Consider the following 19,662-nt stretch of genomic DNA (forward strand, 5'->3'; position numbering starts at 1 on the left):
GCCGATCCACACCGCCTGGGGGCCCGTGACCGCGATGCTTTTTACCCGGTTAGCGCCCCGCTTGACCGATGATTGTCCATTTTGTCCATTCTATCCCGACTAAGGTTGGTGGGATAAGCGCCCGCGAACTATAAGAATATTCTAATAATGTTCAAGGTGTATCACAGGTTTACTCCCCCTTCACCTTCGATGTCTGATAAACCCAGATATAAACAAACGGATAGACCGTCTCTAGCAGCAACGTCCACGCAATCACCGCCACACTCCACACCGAAGCCACATAGCTCCAGTTCTGTGGCACATTCCAATATCTCCAGAAGAATACCGCATAAGCCGCGTAGCAGCCCAGGTATCGCATGAGCCTATTCATCAGTATCCGACCGCCCGTCAGACTTGAAATAGGGAATACTTACCAGATCTCCAAGGAATGTCCCTTGGTACTCTGACCCTTCCAGAGGGTCCATAAACAAACCCAACTGATCGGAACCTGTAGTAGAATGCCTGTCCAGTACGCTGTAATCTGCTCCCTTTCATCCGGCCACACCATCGCCAACCCCCTCAGCAGACCCATGGCAGCCACTACAAAACCCACCATCCTCCGTACTATCCCCCATCTATTGCGCTTTTCATGCACTCGCCAGAGAGCCACCGCAACGAATCCCACGTCGAGCAGAAACCAGACCAGAAATCCGAGAAGCTCGAAAGTCGTCGTTGTGATCACCACCGCGTAGTATAGCTCATAAGCGAGCGTTAGACTCATAAAGTGGATTCCTTGAACCGAGGCTAATGGGTATGTCCGGTCGCTATAGGTGCGGATCATGTAGAAGATGTAGCAAAACGCGTAGAGAATTCCACAGGTAATAATGAGCCCGTCCTGGATGAAGAAGTAGCTTTCCGGTGGGGAGAGCGCGGCGTCGGCCGGCTGGATGATGAGGTGGTGAATATGATGGGCGGGGGTGGAGGACATTGCTCTTTTTTTTTGTTTGTTTACAATCTCGTTAACCCTTACAGAGCGTGGAGAAAGAGGAATAATAGCGATAAAGTCAAGGATAGAAGTGTGTTCTGAGGGGAAATGCAGAGGATTTACATGGAGATAGATAGGATGAGCGGCTCGGGTTCCCGCGGATGCTGCGCTTCCAGTTGATCGTTGCGGAGACGGGCAGGAACCAACAGGTGACGTCACTTGACTGTAAGCAATTTCTTTGTTTACGAGAATATCAACTGTGTGACCAACGGGTCCCTAGAATTCTGGATGATTGGGTTGCAAATAGCTGTTGACTCTTTGTGCCGCTCAAGTCCGAGCACAGTGTCGGTAACTCTCTGGTTCTTCAACGGTCATTTTTACAGCCTGTGGAGAACACGTAAATATATGGCAGGGAACATGCCCTATATCCAACGCAGTCCGCCTCGGAAGTATAATAGTTCTCCAACCCAACTTAAAGGAGTGGGTCGGCCACGGCTCTATGAATCCCCTCGTCTCAATGCACCGGTCACTTTGTATGAAAAGGGGCTCTGATTGGCCAGTTGTATGTACCAATGTTAAATATAAAGAGGTCTTAATTCTAGAGTAAGATCGGGATCTTTCAAAACTAATTTTTTTAGATTAATTTTGATATAATTTATTCTACAAATCAACCCTGCGCTCGCTCTAGTGGCATAACATCCCTACCATGGAAGAACCAGAATTACGGTTGGAAAGTTCAATAGAACAGATTTGAACTACCTTCCTGGGTGCTCCGTATCCATCCGCAAAGACCCTTTAGTTATATCATCCATTAGTCTTGCTTGAATTTCACTTTATTGTACTTTGGTAGCGGTGTAAGCCAATAGAAGATATTGTTTACAAACGCAGTGTACCGTGAACCCAGCCATTAACATCTTACAATCACACCCAGATTTCCCATGATTACTCTTCAGTAACAATTCCGACTATTGAACTTTTATTAAAAATGATTAATAATTTTGTGACTTCTATGTTATGAATTATGTCTAGATAACGAAGACGAGTATATCTCATAAATCGCTCAGAACCTTTTATATATATTACAGTATTCTGCATTGTCTTCGTATCCCATGCATAAGGGAGAAAACGAACTCATCAAAACTTGGCTTACATACCCTGTAATAGAGTACCAGATTGTTCCGAGCCTTAATACCGGCCAGCTCGACGATGTTTGCTGAGCGGGCCGGCATCCCAAAAGGGTATTCCCCGGATTCCCCCACATTCCTGGGGCCGCGGAGAGACCCCCGCCCTCAAATATAAAAGCCCTCGTGTTACCATTGTCAAATTGACTTGCTATCACACATTGATTTGTTCCTCCAAGTTCATCTCTTTGAATATTCCAACGTCATTCAGTCATGACGCATCAGCTCGAGGACGGCAAAAAGGTTTCAGCCGACCACATTGAGAACCCCAGCCCCGACAATGTTATCGACAATGATATGTCCTCCGCAAAACAACTCTTCAACGACGCCAGAGAAGCCACCGAGGCAGAGCACAATCTCACCCTGGTACAAGCACTGAAGCTCTACCCCAAAGCCGTTGGATGGTCCGTACTCGTATCCGCCGCCTGTATCATGGAAGGCTACGACATGGCCGTCATCGGCCAGCTGTTCGCCCAGGACTCCTTCAAACGGAGATTCGGGGAACCCTTTCACGATGGCAGCTATCAGATCACTGCCGCCTGGCAAACAGCCCTCGGCAATGCCGGCTACATCGGCACGATCTTCGGAATCTTGCTTAACGGGCACATCACGGAGCGGATCGGGATGAAGAAAACGCTCGCACTAGCTCATGCTGCTCTCACGGGGTTCACTTTCATTCTAGTGTTCGGTCAGACCAAAGCTCTACTCCTGGTTGGCCAGCTGCTTTGCGGCCTCTCCTGGGGCATTTTTACCGCGGCGGCCCCGACATATGCCTCCGAAGTGTGTCCCGTTGTCCTCCGCGGCTACCTCACCACCTTCATCAACATGACCTGGGTGGTGGGCCAGTTAATTGCGGCGGGGATTTTTCGCGGGGCCCAGGGGATGCAAGGGAAATGGGCGTACGGGATCCCCTTCGCGATCCAGTGGGTATGGCCCGTTCCTCTCTGCGCGGGGCTACTCTTCTGCCCAGAGTCCCCCTGGTGGCTTCTCCGCAAGGGCCGGCTAGACGAAGCCGAGCATTCATTACGACGACTGTCTCCAGCAACGTATCCCGAAAAAACCCTCGCAATGATGATCCGCACCGACGAGCAGGAGAAGAAACTCGACAGCAGCTCGTACTGGGACTGCTTCAAGGGCGTTGATCTCCGCAGGACGGAGATTGCGCTAATCGCATGGCCGATTCAAGTCTTTGCTGGTATCTCCATGAACCAGTACAACACGTATTTCTTCCAGCAGGCGGGCGTCAGTGGCGCCACGGCCTTCGATATCAGCATCGGCTACTACGCTCTTGGCTTCGTCGGCACCCTCGTCGCCTGGTTTCTCATGACGCACTATGGTCGCCGCACGATCTTCATCGGTGGCCTCGCCCTAATGTGCCTGACGATGCTAGCCATCGGATTCGCCGCCCTGGCCCCGGAATCTAACCACGCCGCAACCTGGGCCCAGTCCATCCTGTTGGTTATCTGGGTCTCGTTCTACGACGGGTCTGTCGGTCCGTTGGCCTTCTGCATCGTCAGCGAAGTCGGCTCCACCCGACTCAGAGCAAAAACCATCGCGATTGGCCGCTGCTCGTTCTATTTCTGGTTTATCGCCTTTGGCGTTGCTACGCCGTATATGCTGAACCCAGACGAGGCGAATCTGAAGGGAAAGACATTTTTCCTGTACGGGGGACTTGCTTTCTTTCGATGCTCTGGGCTTACTTTCGGTTGCCGGAAATGAAGGACCGCACGTATGAGGAGTTGCATGTTTTGTTTCGATCAGGCACGTCGGCGAGGAAGTTTGCTGGTACGCAGGTTAATCCTTATACTAAGAGTGATGGGGTTTGAGGGTATTCTGCCTGATTTGACTTGGAATGAGTTTACCAAGTGCAAGTACCAGTCTAACTGGTGTCGCGAGTGACACTGTATCAAGGCATCCAGCGGCTGTGGATGGATCAATTGTGCAATGTTGTTGTCTATCTTTTCTCCTGTCACACATCACCACATGCAGAATACCGGATGCGAATTGAAGTTGACGCATAGCCATGGCATTATGGTACTATTTTATTCTTAGTGTACGCAGTAATCGCAGTGGACCATGCAGAATGCACCCCGTCCTTGGCTCCGCACACGCCAAGCCTAGCCTGGTCCGGCGGGCAATTCCTATTAGGAAATGAAACCCGCATCCATTGAACATCCACCGGGGCCCTCCCCAAGGAAGTGGAGGCAAAATTCTTGATTCTTCAATGCACATGAAATCCTTCACTCACGGTTCATTGTGCAACACTGCTAGCGGTTGCCTAGGGTCACGGGACCTCCACCACCTCTTCCTCACCTCGCTGCCTGCCGTGATCCTCCACGGCCACACATCTCATCCCATTGGGCCTTCCACCTACGTACGCGCCACTTCACAGGTTACGAGCCCTCACAAACATCATATCATCACCACTCGCCAAGGGGTCATCTGCGGCCCCGACTCAGGAGTACGCATTTGATGCTGTGCTGCTAGACTTTGATGGCACGATTCTCGACACGACGCAAGGTAGGTGCATACATTCCAACACACCTCTTGACTCCGATAATGTAGTGGCTACATTACTAAAACTCTAGACCAGCCGTCATCAAATTCTGGCATAGGTTATTGAGCTCCACCACATCAAACAAGACCACCAATTCATATGTCATATCTAGTATCGCCGCAGACCTCGGAATTAACCCCTCAACTGTCCTTTCCACTTCGCACGGATGCCGCACAATTGATACCCTTGCGCTGTACGACCCTACCAAGGCAAATTGGGACTGTGAGACCAACCACATACCTTCCGTTTCCCAATCTAATCTAGTCCTGAAATTGACCCTTATCAGATGTAAGCGCAATGGAATCCCGCATCCCATACGAATTCAGCACCGGTGTAAACGTCTCCGAAGTCCCTGGGAGCCGACATCTCTTTACTGAGCCCTAGAACGCAAGGGCACGCTGGGGCATCGTAACATCCGGAACACAGGCATTGATTAACGGGTGGATCGACAGGCTTGGGTTAGTCCGTCCGAGCATACTTGTTACGGCTAAGGATGTGCAGATCGGGAAGCCAGACCCGCAGGGGTATCTGCTTGGCCGGGACCGGTTGGGGCTTGGGGTGGAAAAGTCGAGGGTTTTGGTGGTTGAGGATGCCCCCGCGGGGATTCGGGCGGGGAAGGCGGCTGGGTTTGAGGTTCTGGCTGTTAGGACGTCGCATTCGTTGGAGGAGTTGAGTCTTGCTGGGCCGGATTGGATTGTGGAGGATTTGAGGAGTGTAAGGGTGGTGGGGGTTCAAGGGGGGTGGTTAGGGTTGAGATTGGGGGGGCTTTTGTTTAGATGATAAGTTATCTATAGAGTATAGACTGACCGCGACAACACATTTAACTGGTAGATTAAGAACTACGTCGTCCTGTCCGTGGCCTCAATCTCCTCAGGATAGACCAGGCCATTCTGCTCCCTGACCTTATCCATAATCTCCATGATGAGCACCGACTCATCAAGCCCGAAGGACCGCCCCTCCTTCCTCCCCTCCACCAACGCCAACCCAGCCTCATCTGCCTCCCAAAACATCCCATACCCCTCGCCCTCGGGATTCCTCCCCGCAATCGAATACCCATTGAACCAATTACTCCCCCTTCCCGGCCCCGGCTGCGTCCACGTCTTATCCTCGACCGTGCCATCCGCAGCAGCGAGCCTCGTCCGAGTCGACCAGTAAATAGGTGGCCAGACCTGCAACTCGCCCTTCGTCCCCTAAATCCGCACAGCCGGTCCAGCCGTACCCTTCCCATCAACATCATTCGGGACGCAAAACCCCGTCGTCGCCACGCCATGCATATCCCCACCAAACTCCGTGTCCCGGGGAAAAGTCAACAACATACTCACCGTCTCATCCACCCCGGTCAGTGAATACTTCTGCACACTCGACACCACCGTCGGCGGGGGAGCTCTCTCCCGCTCCTCAGACGACTGCGTCGTATACAACGTCTGAAAAATCCACGTAAGACTATAAATCCCCATATCTAGCAGAGCGCCGCCCGCAAGCGCCGGGCTCACCATACGATGATCCGGTCCGAAGCTCTGCTCGGGACTCAAGTCCAGCGAACTATCCGCGAAAGCACGCATAATCGTTCCCAGCCTGCCCTGCGTGATGGCCTGACGGACATACACCGAGAGCGGGAAATATCGCGTCCACAGCGCCTCCATCAGGAACAGATCCTTGTCGCGCGCAATGCGCACGAGCTCCGCCGCTTGCGCGGCATTCACGGTGAAGGCCTTTTCGCAGAGGACGTTCTTGCCGGACTCAAGGCACAGCTTGACGTTGCGGTAGTGGTGGGAGTGCGGGGTCGGCGGCTAGGGCTTCGTAGGAGCCGTAGGCTTTGGCGGAGTTGGGGGCCCCGACGGTGGTTAGGAAGGACTGGGCGCGAGCAGAGCCCGAGGAACTGGCTGCTGCTACTACGGTGTGTTTGATTGTTGTCACATTCCGGGTGCTGGGGTCCACGAGGAGGTCTTTGGTGAATGTTTGCGCGATTTCGCCAGTGGCTGGTGGGGAGTAGTTAGTACCGATGTATGGGCTGGTGGTCTTATGAGAGGGGCTCCGGTACCTAGGATGCCCCAGCGGATGGTTTTCGGCTCCATGGTCGAAGGGGGGTTCTGGCTGGAAAGAAGGATTCCTGGGGCTTCGGAGGCTTTATCAATGACAGAACAAATGAGGGGAATACCAGTTTCTTGCAGAAAGCCAAAATATCCCTCATAGAGAAGCAGCAGCAGTCATATTATACATCTAGCGGGGTGCGCATGGAAGATTTGGCCTGGGATGCGGCGATACGTGCTGAGATGGGGAATTGATAGCCGCAACATGCGGGCATCTCTTCCGTTTTGGGCAATCTCCGCATCACGCAGAGCCCTAGGGACCAGGACGATCGTATCGACTTTCGGGCATGTGCGACCAGAATCTCCATCTCCAGCGGGGAAATATTACTTTTGCGAGATATTTAAACATAACCCTCGCTTCGGCATTGTCCTCTCTGTATTCCGAAATAATTCTCAAACTCCTCTGTCCTCCAACCTCCCAGCACACCTACCGGGTTCCCTATACCACGAGATGGACCAAGTGAGCTTCAAATCCTCCACACCAAACATTCAAGTCTTAGTATTGACATTGCCAAGTTTGCACTCAAAGGCAAAACCGCCGTGATTACCGGCGGAGCACGCGGCCTCGGATTCGCCTTTGCCGAAGCCCTCGCCGAAGCCGGTGCCAGCATCGCCATTCTCGACATTGGCACCCCAAAGCCGGGCTCATTGGAGGAACTTGCCGAGCGCTGCGGTGTCCAAATCAAGTCATTCGTGGTGGATGTTTCCTCTCGGGAGCAAGTAAACGAGGTTATCGAGACTATCGAACGCGAGTTCGGGAGCGTTGATGTCAAGTAAGCAAACCCTAACATTATCAATAGAACGAACCCACCCAAGCTGACACCCATCTCTCAACGTAGCGTGAATGCCGCCGGGGTCGTAACCGACGAGTCCTTCCTCACCACCTCCGACCAAAACCTCAGCCGCACATTCAACGTCAACGCAAGTCACCCATCCATCCACCCACCCATCCAAACCCCCGTTACCTAACACATCCTGAACACAGTTTATCGGCTCTTTCCTCGTCGCCCAAGCCTGCGCAAACGCCATGGTCCGCAAGTGAGAAAAACTCGGCAAGCCTAAACCCAGCGACGTGGCTCCGATCGGATCCATCATCTTCATTTCCTCCGTCTCCGTGCACGTCAGTACCGTTGTGCAGCAAACGAGCTGCTACATCGCATCGAAATCCGCGGTACGTGGCCTCGTCAAGCCCCTGGCTCTCGAGCTAGCGCAGTACGGAATTAGAGTCAATACGCTCTCGCCCGGGTCCACCCGCACGGACATGTTCAAGCAGGTGGAGGAGGCTTTCCCGGACCTGGTGAAGCAGTTTAACCAGGAGTCGATGTTTGGGAGAGTGGCGGAGCCGAGGGAGTTGAAGCCGGCGATTCTGTTCCTGGCGACGAGTAGTTGGACGACGGGGCAGGATTTGGTGGTTGATGGGGGGATGAGTTCGTTTAAGCATCGGGCGAATTATTAGAGGCATGATGAGGTTATGGAGGATGAATAGATGAATAGATGAATCTGAATAGGAATGTGATTGGATGTCAGGATGTGCATCATTTCATAGCTTCGGTATGCCTGATTGTATGCCTGAATATCAAGGAAGCAATATGCTGCTCGTCACAGTTACCGTAAAATTCAATACAGTAGGAGGTAGTGGATGAGCCCGACCAATGAGATTAACGGACTCCACCCTGCCACCCCCGCATTGACGGACTCCATTGCGCCGGTCCAACTGAGCTTCAACTCGCCTTCAGCTCTTTGACATCTACCATCGCCAAGATGGCGTCCGACTTCACTTTCACCCCCAACTTTGACTCCCCCTCAACACGGCGCTATCGTAGTCGTAAGGCTTGCGATCTCTGTCGTCACAAAAAGGTAGCCCTCCCTGCCTTTTCTTTTCTCCTTATCTAGGCTGACATAACAATTGAAGCGACGATGCAACCACCAACTCGGGCTGTATCCAGGTCCGAACTCTGCGGCCGGGAGAGAGTATGTGTTTTGCTTCATGTCGCCTAATTCCAACAATCGGGTACGCAAGGCCCCTCGCAATCCAAGGCCAAATCCGGCAACCATTCGAGCCAGTCCGACACAGCACTCGCATGACAGATCGTCCCCGGTCCCTCCACGGAGTCCACAGTTGGCTCGGACAGGCCAGGTTGCCGAAGAGCAATTGCAGACGGTGGCCGCCCCATCATCACCGCGCTTTGTCGGTGATTTGAATCCAGAAGCCCGTCTGCTCGACGAGACGACCTCTCCCGAAGACGCGCAGGACATGACGCCTGGCGAAGTCGGCGTATGGATTCGACCACAGCCCTCCAGTAACGGTGGTGCAAGCAGGGATCGACGTAATCTCCTTGCTCGGTACAGGCCTTCCACAATAGGCTCGGAGCCTATCTATCCACCCATCTCCAATCTTCTGTCAGAGGAGACAATAAAACAGCTGTCAGATATATACTTTGCCAACATACATCCGCTCATTCCGGTTTTAAATAAGGAAGAATACTTGGAGTTGTTTTCACAGCGGTCGGTTCCAACACCACTGGTACATATTGTGTGCTTGCTCGCTGCAAAAGACCATAGTGCGTCGAATTATTTAAAGCTACTCCATTCTGGTGATACCGTCATATCAGTCCGACAATTCTGCAGTCAGCTATACATCTCCATCTGCTCAGCTCTCTCTCAACGCCCGGCCATCAAGAAGGTAATACTTATGCGCATTTACGGGCTGCTCTCACTCCACCAAGAAGGATCCGATGGCGCCGAACAATCGTCAAGCTACATGGCTCAAGCCACACACTCTGCCCAGTCACTGGCGCTACATCAGCCGCGACCAGGAGACGCTGACAATGACCTCAAACGCACCTTCTGGTGTCTCTGGACTCTAGACCGGCTGAACGCTGCGACTAATTCCAGGCCGTGTCTCATGGCCGATATGGACATCGCTGTCCTAGATATCCTACCGCATGAGACGGGCTACACAGCATTCAATGTGCTCTTCCGTATTGTCAAATGCCTGAACATGGTAATCGTCCTATATAGACCCAAAGCAGCTGACCTGGGCTCCGGATTAGACTCCGACTTCCCATCCTTCGAACAGATCATGGACGAGATGCACGCGTGGCAGCTCTTGCCCTCTACAATAGGTGCGCCCTTTCACCTCCCAACCCTGCCCCCTATTAACAGGACCCGTTAGCCACCCTACACATCTTCTACCACACAACCGCCATCCTCGCTCATCGCCTGAAAACAATAACCACCCTCCCCTCCCCCACCCCCTCACGGCTCCGCCAACAACTCTCCGCAATCCAAGTAATCCGGTACATGCGCGACCCAACCCGCCTGAACGCCCTCTGCCCCCTTCCAATCGTCGTCTACGCCACCTCCCTCGCCCTCTCCGTTTCTTACCAGCAACTCCGCTACAGCCGGCTGCCCAGCGACCAAGAAGACGCTCGAGCAGACTTCACGACGGCATGCGGGATATTGCAGGAGCTACGACGCACGTGGGCATCCGCGGATGCAATGGCGCTACTTACGCAGCGGATCTCAGCCGCGTTGAATGAATTGCCGAGTTTGGATTTGTTGAGGGTAGGGCATGTCGTGCACCGGGCTGATCAACCGGTACCGCCGGAAGACCCGCCGCTACATGTTGACGCGGAGCTTCCACCACTCGAGGCCATGGATTTGTTTTCTGGCATGGATGATGTATCCTGGATGTATCTTGACGCGGAGAATCCGGTGAATTTTGATGGGTTTCCGTTTGCCGCGGGCGGGTCTGAGCCCTTATTGTAACAAAAACAAATTAAGAGGAAGGCAATCTCCATACTCTGGAATCCTTGCTCTATCTAGCCTGGTTAATGGATGACTTGAAATTCTTGCAACTCGATGTATTAGTCGGTATTGATTGTCTCGTTCTTCCAACAAAGTGAAGTGGACATGACCTTTCGAATCTAACCATGATGACGTTATTTAGGATGCCGGGGTGGTATATTTGTTCGTTTGTGGTAAAGACGGCGGGTTCGTTACTGGTTGCTGGTCATGTCATTGAATCTGAAGGAGTGGGGTCATGATTAGTGTGAATACTACTAACTAGGTTCATGTAGTTGACTGTGCTAGGTTAGGGTTAACCAGCCCAGAGTGGCGCAGGGTTAATGAATGAGAATATGTACACACTGGGCTGGTTGAGTATATATTGTTATGATTGTATTTATGTGTCTATTTTGATGGGTGCATGTGACAGAACATGGCATTCAGACAGTAATTGTGTGTGTGTGTGTGTGTGTGTGTGTGTGTGTTGTAGGAGGGGGGTTACAAGATGAATTAATCTACCTAGAGGACGACATCCCGGTTTAGATATACCAGCTAGAGTCTATGCAACGAGGTAAGCAATCAATACATGCAGACTGTGATTCATTCGTTATCAGACTAACCAATCATTGCCATCAAATACAAATATCTTGGCGGACAATCCAGTGGAAAAGTGTCTACATTCGGTAATTGAGCCCGCAACAGAATATGTGGAATGAATGTAGTATTTTCGGTGCACAGTCGTCCGACCCGAGTAGCTGGGTTCTCAAATAAATACTACAACAAAACAAGAAACCAAGAACCTTTTCTCCGTACATTATTTTTCCGTTGAACATACTCCCTAAACAGAAGCAAAGCTGTTTATTACAATGGAATCCGTCTACCAAACCCTCATCGCGCGGGCCCTCCAAATCTCCCAATCCCAACAACAACAACAACAACAACAACCCAACACCACCACCGGCCCCGTACCACGAACAATCATCTCCCTAAGCGGGCCCCCAGGCGCCGGCAAGTCCACCATCGCAGCGACCGTGATCGCGCGCCTCAACGCTCTCGCCAGCAAACCCTTCGCCATCGCCCTCCCCATCGACGGCTTCCACTACCCGAGGAAATACCTCGACGGGATGACCAAATCCGAAGAAGCACACGCGCGGCGCGGCGCGCACTGGACCTTCGACGCCAAGGGCGCCTTGCAGCTCGTGAAGGCCCTGCATTCGAGTAAAGCAGGCCAGCGGGAGGTGATCTATGCGCCGGAATTCGACCATGCGGGAGGTGATCCGGTGGAGGGGGCGATTGCGGTGTCGCCGGAGATTTCGTTGATTTTGATCGAGGGTAACTATCTGGCGTATAATAGGTCGCCGTGGTCGGAGATGGGGGATTATGTGGATGATACGTGGTTTGTGGATGTTGATGTGGAGGTTGCGAGGAGGAGGATTGCCCAGAGGCATTTGGATAGTGGGATTGAGAAGACTATGGAGGAGGCGTTGAGGAGGGTCGAGAGTAATGATATGCTCAATAATGTCGATATACATGAGAATCTGATCAAGCCGGCGGTTGTTGTATATAGTGTTGATGAGCCATAGCATTGTTCCGAATATCATTTCTGGGTGATTATCCAGCCGCGAGGCCGCGGCGGAAATGGCTTTCCGTAATAGGAAAGTTAACTCCGCAGCACGGCGCCATCCAAGTGTATAAAGCTGCTTGGATGACCCCTTACGCTACCCAGTGAACATTCCTGTCCATATTCCTTTAGACTATTTACAGCGAAATGGTTCTTACCGAGGTAGCTCAGGCTGCAGGCAGGGTATTGCGCAGGGCGCAGCCCTATGGGGGTCTCGCTCGCCCCGTTCAGGCGGCCCTGACCTGGGCTGAACAGGACAACTGGGAGGACCCCCGCGGCCCCTGGGGCATTGAGAGGCCGAGTCCTAAGCTGGCCAAGCCTACTTCCGAAAGTCCGCAGTGGCTTCACGACCTTCACCGCAATGGGGTAAGTCTGGCATCGTGGTCATGATGAGATATCCCCAGCTAACCAACCGATGCTCATAGTGGGCGCTGGTCAAAGGGGTCATCCCTAAGGAAAAGGCTTTCAAATATGCCGATAAGGCAGAGGATTGGCTCGAGGGATTTGGGTTGGGATACAAGCGCGATGATCCAAAAACATGGAAGTCTCAGAACTTTCCCCGCCACCGATACGGAGGCCTGTTTGACCAGTGAGTCGCACATTGACAAAGGCCCTGGACCAAGTCAGTCTAACCCTGGGATTAGTTTCTCCTTTGCCCACGCACAATTTGTTTGGGATTGCAAGTCCGAGCCCAAGGTCCGCGAAATCTTCGCGAAAATTTGGGGAACCGACAAGCTCACAGTCTCATTTGGTAGCTATCTTGCCCGTCTTGAGTGAACTGACTGACATGTTCCTAGACGGTGGTACTTTGGCGGTTCCAACCCCGGACGAACCCGGTCACGGCAAAGCGCCATGGCCGCATGTGAGTGAGAATTGGCTGCAACAGCTCCCTCCTGCTAACTTGGTCAACAGTCGGACCAGAGCGCCTACCGCCCCTGGCCACACTGTATTCAAGGCCTTCTGAACCTCGTAAGATGCCTTGGTGGAGCCCACCGATTCATTGATCAGTTCGCTAATATGTTCCTAGCTACCGAATGGCCCAGACGACGGCGGCCTCGCTGTGATGAGCGGTACTGCGCCTCTATTCGAACAGTACTTCAAGGAACACGAGCCAGTCAGTGCCTACCATCCACTTGCAATCCCGAAAAAATCCACTAACAATCACAGCCGGAGGGAGGATGGATCAAAAAAGACTTGTTCAATTGGACAGATGCGGAACTCCAGTGGTTCCAGGATCGCGGATGCGAGATGCTGAAGCCTAGCATGGACCCCGGTGACTTTATCCTCTGGGACTCGCGCGCTGTACACTACGGCGCCGCACCTCTCGGGGACAATAAGCGGATGGCGGTTTGTATGTTGTGCCACAGTTCCAATCCTGTTGACCGTGCTAACAGTGGGCAGATACATGCTACAAGCCATTCGACTTCATGACGGAGGAGCAACGACTGCGAAAGGTTGAGGCTTTCAAGCAGGGCTATATGACTGTAGGTTAGTTAGTTTGGAGGGTATAGTTGAGCATACTAACTGGACTACAGTCTCATGACCCCACGGACTTCGTGCTGAAGGAGGAGCAAATGGCAGATTGGAATATTCGGCATCCGTATGGGTTCCCTGAAATCAACAAGGCCACACAGCAGGCAATCGGGCTTATCCCGTACGAGTAGCCGTATGCCTTGAAGGTGTCTATATTATAGGGTTCATGGATTGCACTTTCCATATCAGACTTGCCAATGCTGGTACAGATGATTGAGTTGCTACATTGTAGCTTAATCTGTACAACATGAACAGTATTTCGCTTTAATAAAACCCATTTATATAATATAAATATCCTGAACAGCCTATAAAGTATTAGTCAAGTCAATAAATCAAAGTTCATATAAAGCTTTCATCTAATCGTATTGAATATATGTTGGGACAGTGTTTCGTTCCGTCTGTTCCAGAGGCCAGCGGTATATCATTTTGGTCTACTGGTATTGACATTATATAAAACTTATCAGGATGCATACCCAACAGATTAATAAGAATCTTTTCTTTGACATCGATAGTATTATGTCCATACAGATAATTAATAAGTATGGCCTGTACTACGCAGCTCATCAGAATATCCTTTGAATCTGTATAGTGACTGCCTTCATGATCATCATATATTAACTCTCTCAGTGCAGTACCCTTCTTATTATGCTAGATGTAATATTAGTTATTTCATAGTTATCAGCAATATTAGTAGACAGGAAACCTCAATTACTACCTTATAATCGACCATTATAATCTTTTATTATTTGTACAATCAACTAGAGCCTGTCAATAGTTGTTCATATTGTCTCGTGCAAAATGGCTGTAGACCTAAATCAAAAATGACTATAGAAGTGTGATTATTGTTTTTTATTCTTGTGCTCGACTTGTTTCATTTCCCGCTGTACTTGCACTATAATGCGGGACTGGGGCCTATATTTGCTTTGTGTATGGTAAAACGCTGACTTTACTGGTCTGCATATGGAGACTACTGACAGGTTGTTTGAGATGCGTGTTCCGGCTGATGGAAACAAATGTCCGGACCCTCTACCAGCAGATAGAATCAACATGAGCGTCACACAGTATATGACGTTGTCGGGACTATAGTTATCGTGTATGATTGCCACTATTCCCTTGTGGGGATTCCGATGTGCGGCCCGCATTCCCAAAAACGGCAATCCATCGGAAGCGGAGCTCAAAATGGAAACCAACACCGCCGGCCGCGAAATTGCGGAGAAGTTGACATTCTGGGCTTGCTGAATACCTAGCTTTCGAAGGCATAGTATCCGTGTGATGCTCTATCGCTATACGTCAGTGAGGCCTCTGTGAGTGCTATGGTGATACTGTAGGATATAAACACCCAAAGGCATCATCCCTGGCTCATTGACATCAAGTACGTTCCTCAAGAGCAAAAATGGCGCTCCTTATCCTCACACTCCCATTGCTAGGCCTAGTCCTCATTCCAGTGGTATACTACATCTGGGACCCACACGGGCTCCGGAAATTCCCCTCGCCATCCCCCATCGCCGCCATCAGCCCTATCTGGCGCGCCTGGCACAACATCCAATTCCAACACTACGCCGCCGTGCACCAAGCCCACCAACGACTGGGCACCCACGTTCGCATCGCCCCCAATCACATCTCCATCCTCGACCCTCACGCCCCGCAGCAAATCTACGGCCATGGCGCCAACATGCTCAAAGCAGACTGGTACGATGCAGCCGCAGGCCCGCACCGCAATCTCGCAGATACGCGCGATAAAGCCGAGCATCAGGCCAAGCGGAAGATGCTGGCGCATACCTTTTCCGCGAAGACCATCGTAGCGTTTGAGCCCTTGCTGCAGGAGAATGTGCAGAATCTGCTGAACGTGCTGGATCGACATGCAGCGACGGGCCAGAAGGCGAATATGCGCCGGCTTCTAAATTACCTGCTGATTGATGTCTTTGGACAACTTCTTTACGGACATGAGCTCGGCTGTCTTGATCGCGGGGATGATATACTTGTCGCGGAGTCAAAGGACGACGGCCGGACCTACACGGCCCCTTTCATCGACTCCCTTCTCGACGTCACCATCATCAACAATCTCCTCGCAATCTTCTCCCATGTGGCACCGACTCTCAGCTTGATCGCCCAGTTCCACCCGTACAAGAAAAGAGGCACAGACTGGGACAATATCATCTACCACCACACGAAGAAGCGATTCGAAACCCTAACCCCAACCACCACCACCACCACCACCGAGAATAATCTATTCCAGCGCTTGCTCCGCGACACCAAAGGTCAAGACTTGAATCTGCCCTTTGGATCCATCCTAGCCGAGTGTTCATCCATGATGAATGCCGGCACCGAAACCATCACAGCGGCCATGACCAACACAATCTACCTCATCTACACCCACCCACCTGTTCGCAAGAAACTCCGCGCCGAGATCCTTGCCGCCGCTCCGGGGCCCGATATCCCAACCTACCCCGTCGTCTCGACGCTGCCTTACCTCCGCGCCTGTATCGAGGAGTCTCTGCGCGTCCGGCCCCCGAGCTCATTCGGTCTCCCGCGTGTTGTCCCCAAAGGCGGACGGGAAATCGGCGGGCAGTTCATCCCAGAGGATGTGATCGTTTCCGTACCCACGTACTCACTTCTCCGTGATCCCTCCGTGTTCAAAATGGCATCTGAATATATCCCCGATCGCTGGATGACCCAGGAAGCGGAGGAGAAAAAGCGGATGATGAATAGCCATCTCCCGTTTAGTACGGGTCCGAGGGCGTGCATTGGCCGGAATATTGCGTATTTTGAGCAGATGGTGGTCATTGCTACAATTGTCAGGTTCTTTGATGCGGAGCTGGAAGAGGGGTTTGAGTTGGAGACGCAGGAAAGGTTTAATTCGAATCCGGGCGAGTTGCCTATGATGATGAGGAGGGTTTAAGACTTTTCGAGGCTCTCAGCGAGGTAGACGTGATTCCAGTTACAATGCTTCATATATACGTCCTTCCAAGCCTGAATAAAGCATCCGTTGGTTTCATTGGAGGTTTTGAAATTATCGCCCTGCTGAGGCATTCAGCGAGTTATACTGCGAATCCACTTTCCTACAATCCCAGCAGAGACACCACATCCGCCAATATTTTCCATTGATTAAACTTGACCATACAATGGAAATACAATCCGCCCAAAAGTGCTTTCTCTTCTATTCGACCTTCTCTTCGCACATTGCCATACGATAATAGTGATCATCAGATAATATTGGGCTGACATATAGACCCATGACTGCTCGTATTCGCCAAGGTCTCAGCCCCATGTCACGTTACAGACCAATCAACATGCAGCGTCCAACACTGCCTCTTCGCATTGCCCCACCCGGTTACAAGGCTGATTATTACTTCGGGGTATAAGAATAACGGCATCTTCATTTCATGATTATAATTCATTTTCCCTTCATACAGAACACTCGTCTATACATTTACTCCATCATCACACAATCAATCACAACACTCAATCACAGCCCAACATGACCACGCGATCCTTAAATGTCGACTTCACCAGCTGGACCGGCAAGCACTTGGAAGTGACCGAGGGCGATACTCTCGTGTATTCCGCCGACCTCAACCTCCGCAAACCCCACATGGTCTTCCAAGCCACCGGCAGCGCCCGACTCCCTGCAACCGTGAGCTTCCACGCCTTCACCCGCGCCATCGACATCGACATCAACGGCCGCCAGATCCCGTTTAAACCACGCGGCACCTTCGAATATGAAGTTCCGTTTGATTCCCCGACAGTCGGCAGTGTGTTTACCTGGAGGAACCCCCATTCAATGAAGCCGTGGGATTTGGAGTGTCGCGATGAGCAGGGTACAGTCGTGGCGAGGTTTATTCCCAGCACATCGTGGAGTCGAACCAAGGCGGGTCGACTCGAACTAGACGGGCTGTTAGGGAGTGGGCCAATCATTGATGAAGTGGTTGTTACGGGATTGGCTTTGGCGTATTATATCATTACACAGACATTGGCTTAGTCCAGTCCCTCTCGTTGCATATCTCTTATTTAGCGGACTTCATTCTTATCATACACAAATCAATGCACCGGACTATCCCCAATCTCCAACATCTTCTCCTCCAACTCCCTCCTCAACTCCCCCACCACCCCCTGATACCTCTCCTCATAATACACATTAAACAACTCCAACGGATCCTCCACACAATCAAACAACTCCCACTCCCTGGGCTGTCCCCCCTCCCCGGTCCCAGGCAGTCCAAACCCCTCCGCATACCAATAAATCAACTTATACCTCTGATTCCTCACCCCATAATGCGCATACGCATTATGAATACTATCCCGATGCATCCAATACCGATGATACGCCACCTGCTCCCAATCCCACGGCGTACATCCCCTCAACAACGGCACAAACGACACCCCCTGCATATACGACGGCACCCTCAACCCGGCCAACTCCAACCACGTCGTCGCGAAATCTACATTGGATATAATATCCTCGCACACCGACCCCGGTCGAATCATCCTCGGATACCGGATGAGAAACGGCATCTGAAACGACTCCTCGTACATGAACCGTTTATCGAACCAGCCATGTTCACCTAGAAAAACCCCTGATCGGACGAATACACCACCACCGTATCCTCCGCTATCCCCTCCTCATCCAGATAATCCAACAACCGCCCAACGTTGAGATCAACCGAATGGACCGTCCGTAAATACCTCTTCAAATACCTCTGATACTTGAACCGCTTCACCTCCTCCCCACTCTTGAACCGAAACACCTCCCCCGTATCCTTATCAACCAATCTCACATTCTCGATCCCCTCGTCCCCGTAAACAGGGACCTTTCGATCCCCGTTGAGAAACAACTCCCCAACCTCCTCCTCCCCACCCTCAGGCTGCACAAGCCCCAGATCAAAATACGTAATATCACTCTGTATCCGCATCTTCGCTGCCCCTGCCGCCTTAGCCCGGTGTTTATACTCGTCATTGAACGTATCCGGTACAGCCACGTCCTCGGTATACAGCCCCCGATGATCAGGTCGACATTCCCATGACCGATGCGGCGCTTTGTGATGACACATGAGGAAGAATGGCTTCCCTTCCTCCCGTCCCTTCAACCAGGTAAGTGCCTTATCGGTGATGATGTCAGTCACATACCCCTTCTCCACACCCCTAACCCCCTCCCCACCACCACCATTCCCATCCGAAGTAATAAACTCGGGATCGAAATACCCCCCCTGCCCCGGCAGCACACTCCAATAATCAAACCCACTCGGAGAATATTCTCTTCCCTCACCTAAATGCCACTTCCCAATCATGGCAGTCGAATACCCGCCTGATTGCATATGTTTCGCCACATTCGGCAGCCGGTTATTGAGTTTATCGGCTAGAGTAAACACCCCGTTCACGTGGTTGTGTGTTCCGGTGAGGATTGTCGCGCGGCTGGGCGTGCAGATCGAGTTGGTCACGTAGCAGTGGGTGAATTTCATGCCTTCGTGGGAGAGGCGGTCGATGTGGGGGGTTGTATTTAGGGGGGTTGTGGGGGGGTGGTTTGGGGGTGGTAGGCGGAGATGGCTTTTGAGGCGTGGTCGTCGGCGAGGATGAAGAGGATGTTTGGTTTTTTTGCAGGGGGGGGATGGGGATGGGGGAGTTTGAGTTGGGTCATTTTGGCGATTGGTTGGGTTTGGTAGGAGAGGGATGTATAGGTGGGAAGTGAAATTAGGGTTGGGGTGAGGATGTTGAATTGGGAGGTGAGGGAGTGGAGGGAGGGGATGGGTTTGTATATATATGATGGAGAGGGGCAGTCACGATAATGCTAGTATGGATATACTATGGATATCCTATAAGAAGTGCTATTGGTCAATGATGTATAGGCTCGACAACACGGCATATATTCCTGCGCTAACGGTTGCGAGATATACCTCGGTGCTGACGCCATCGTGGGTGATTGCATTTTCGCT

At 51.7% G+C, this 19,662-nt stretch overlaps 11 protein-coding genes across 11 annotated transcripts; 8 read left to right on the forward strand and 3 right to left on the reverse strand.

Moving 5' to 3' along the window:
• Nucleotides 1–77: 77 nt before the first annotated feature.
• Nucleotides 78–1,065, reverse strand: BO94DRAFT_484251 (uncharacterized protein). The gene is made up of 2 exons (XM_025608950.1): nucleotides 414–1,065; nucleotides 78–362 (listed from the first exon to the last, which is right to left on the reverse strand). Exons 1-2 carry the CDS (start codon nucleotides 965–967, stop codon nucleotides 170–172), a joined length of 747 nt encoding a protein of 248 aa, XP_025472169.1. The 5' UTR covers nucleotides 968–1,065; the 3' UTR covers nucleotides 78–169.
• Nucleotides 1,066–2,442: 1,377 nt separating this feature from the next.
• Nucleotides 2,443–3,864, forward strand: BO94DRAFT_553303 (sugar transporter; the record flags this gene model as incomplete). Its single annotated transcript, XM_025613647.1, has 1 exon — nucleotides 2,443–3,864. The coding sequence occupies one exon, from the start codon at nucleotides 2,443–2,445 to the stop codon at nucleotides 3,862–3,864; it is 1,422 nt and encodes a 473-aa protein (XP_025472170.1).
• A 505-nt stretch (nucleotides 3,865–4,369) lies between these two features.
• BO94DRAFT_563021 (HAD-like protein) lies at nucleotides 4,370–5,482 on the forward strand (the record flags this gene model as incomplete). Its single annotated transcript, XM_025614328.1, has 6 exons — nucleotides 4,370–4,519; nucleotides 4,581–4,665; nucleotides 4,739–4,760; nucleotides 4,815–4,924; nucleotides 4,989–5,050; nucleotides 5,087–5,482. The coding sequence occupies 6 exons, from the start codon at nucleotides 4,370–4,372 to the stop codon at nucleotides 5,480–5,482; spliced, it is 825 nt and encodes a 274-aa protein (XP_025472171.1).
• A 59-nt stretch (nucleotides 5,483–5,541) lies between these two features.
• BO94DRAFT_553305 (Gfo/Idh/MocA family protein) lies at nucleotides 5,542–6,777 on the reverse strand (the record flags this gene model as incomplete). Its single annotated transcript, XM_025613648.1, has 4 exons — nucleotides 5,542–5,892; nucleotides 5,935–6,492; nucleotides 6,542–6,681; nucleotides 6,744–6,777. The coding sequence occupies 4 exons, from the start codon at nucleotides 6,775–6,777 to the stop codon at nucleotides 5,542–5,544; spliced, it is 1,083 nt and encodes a 360-aa protein (XP_025472172.1).
• A 220-nt stretch (nucleotides 6,778–6,997) lies between these two features.
• BO94DRAFT_581742 (SDR family NAD(P)-dependent oxidoreductase) lies at nucleotides 6,998–8,248 on the forward strand (the record flags this gene model as incomplete). Its single annotated transcript, XM_025615427.1, has 5 exons — nucleotides 6,998–7,252; nucleotides 7,309–7,565; nucleotides 7,632–7,707; nucleotides 7,778–7,830; nucleotides 7,861–8,248. The coding sequence occupies 5 exons, from the start codon at nucleotides 6,998–7,000 to the stop codon at nucleotides 8,246–8,248; spliced, it is 1,029 nt and encodes a 342-aa protein (XP_025472173.1).
• Nucleotides 8,249–8,536: 288 nt separating this feature from the next.
• Nucleotides 8,537–10,697, forward strand: BO94DRAFT_620863 (Zn(II)2Cys6 transcription factor). Its single transcript, XM_025616960.1, has 3 exons — nucleotides 8,537–8,649; nucleotides 8,705–9,917; nucleotides 9,968–10,697. The coding sequence occupies exons 1-3, from the start codon at nucleotides 8,554–8,556 to the stop codon at nucleotides 10,561–10,563; spliced, it is 1,905 nt and encodes a 634-aa protein (XP_025472174.1). The 5' UTR covers nucleotides 8,537–8,553; the 3' UTR covers nucleotides 10,564–10,697.
• A 714-nt stretch (nucleotides 10,698–11,411) lies between these two features.
• Nucleotides 11,412–12,164, forward strand: BO94DRAFT_606813 (P-loop containing nucleoside triphosphate hydrolase protein; the record flags this gene model as incomplete). Its single annotated transcript, XM_025616527.1, has 1 exon — nucleotides 11,412–12,164. The coding sequence occupies exon 1, from the start codon at nucleotides 11,448–11,450 to the stop codon at nucleotides 12,162–12,164; it is 717 nt and encodes a 238-aa protein (XP_025472175.1). The 5' UTR covers nucleotides 11,412–11,447.
• Nucleotides 12,165–12,349: 185 nt separating this feature from the next.
• On the forward strand, nucleotides 12,350–13,695 carry BO94DRAFT_606815 (uncharacterized protein; the record flags this gene model as incomplete). The annotated part of the gene is made up of 8 exons (XM_025616528.1): nucleotides 12,350–12,568; nucleotides 12,628–12,791; nucleotides 12,847–12,953; nucleotides 13,000–13,064; nucleotides 13,115–13,171; nucleotides 13,230–13,316; nucleotides 13,370–13,553; nucleotides 13,604–13,695. 8 exons carry the CDS (start codon nucleotides 12,350–12,352, stop codon nucleotides 13,693–13,695), a joined length of 975 nt encoding a protein of 324 aa, XP_025472176.1.
• Nucleotides 13,696–15,155: 1,460 nt separating this feature from the next.
• BO94DRAFT_452568 (cytochrome P450) lies at nucleotides 15,156–16,628 on the forward strand (the record flags this gene model as incomplete). Its single annotated transcript, XM_025607545.1, has 1 exon — nucleotides 15,156–16,628. A coding segment is annotated over one exon (1,473 nt), but the record flags the coding sequence as incomplete, so codon positions are not given.
• A 499-nt stretch (nucleotides 16,629–17,127) lies between these two features.
• On the forward strand, nucleotides 17,128–18,005 carry BO94DRAFT_226842 (uncharacterized protein). The gene has a single exon (XM_025606267.1). It carries the CDS (start codon nucleotides 17,214–17,216, stop codon nucleotides 17,712–17,714), a length of 501 nt encoding a protein of 166 aa, XP_025472178.1. The 5' UTR covers nucleotides 17,128–17,213; the 3' UTR covers nucleotides 17,715–18,005.
• On the reverse strand, nucleotides 17,774–19,191 carry BO94DRAFT_553308 (alkaline phosphatase-like protein; the record flags this gene model as incomplete). Its single annotated transcript, XM_025613649.1, has 2 exons — nucleotides 17,774–18,259; nucleotides 18,328–19,191. The coding sequence occupies 2 exons, from the start codon at nucleotides 19,189–19,191 to the stop codon at nucleotides 17,774–17,776; spliced, it is 1,350 nt and encodes a 449-aa protein (XP_025472179.1).
• Between the last annotated feature and the right edge of the window lie 471 nt (nucleotides 19,192–19,662).

The sequence above is a fragment of the Aspergillus sclerotioniger genome (assembly GCF_003184525.1).
Source record: "Aspergillus sclerotioniger CBS 115572 chromosome Unknown BO94scaffold_3, whole genome shotgun sequence".
Taxonomy (NCBI): domain Eukaryota; kingdom Fungi; phylum Ascomycota; class Eurotiomycetes; order Eurotiales; family Aspergillaceae; genus Aspergillus; species Aspergillus sclerotioniger.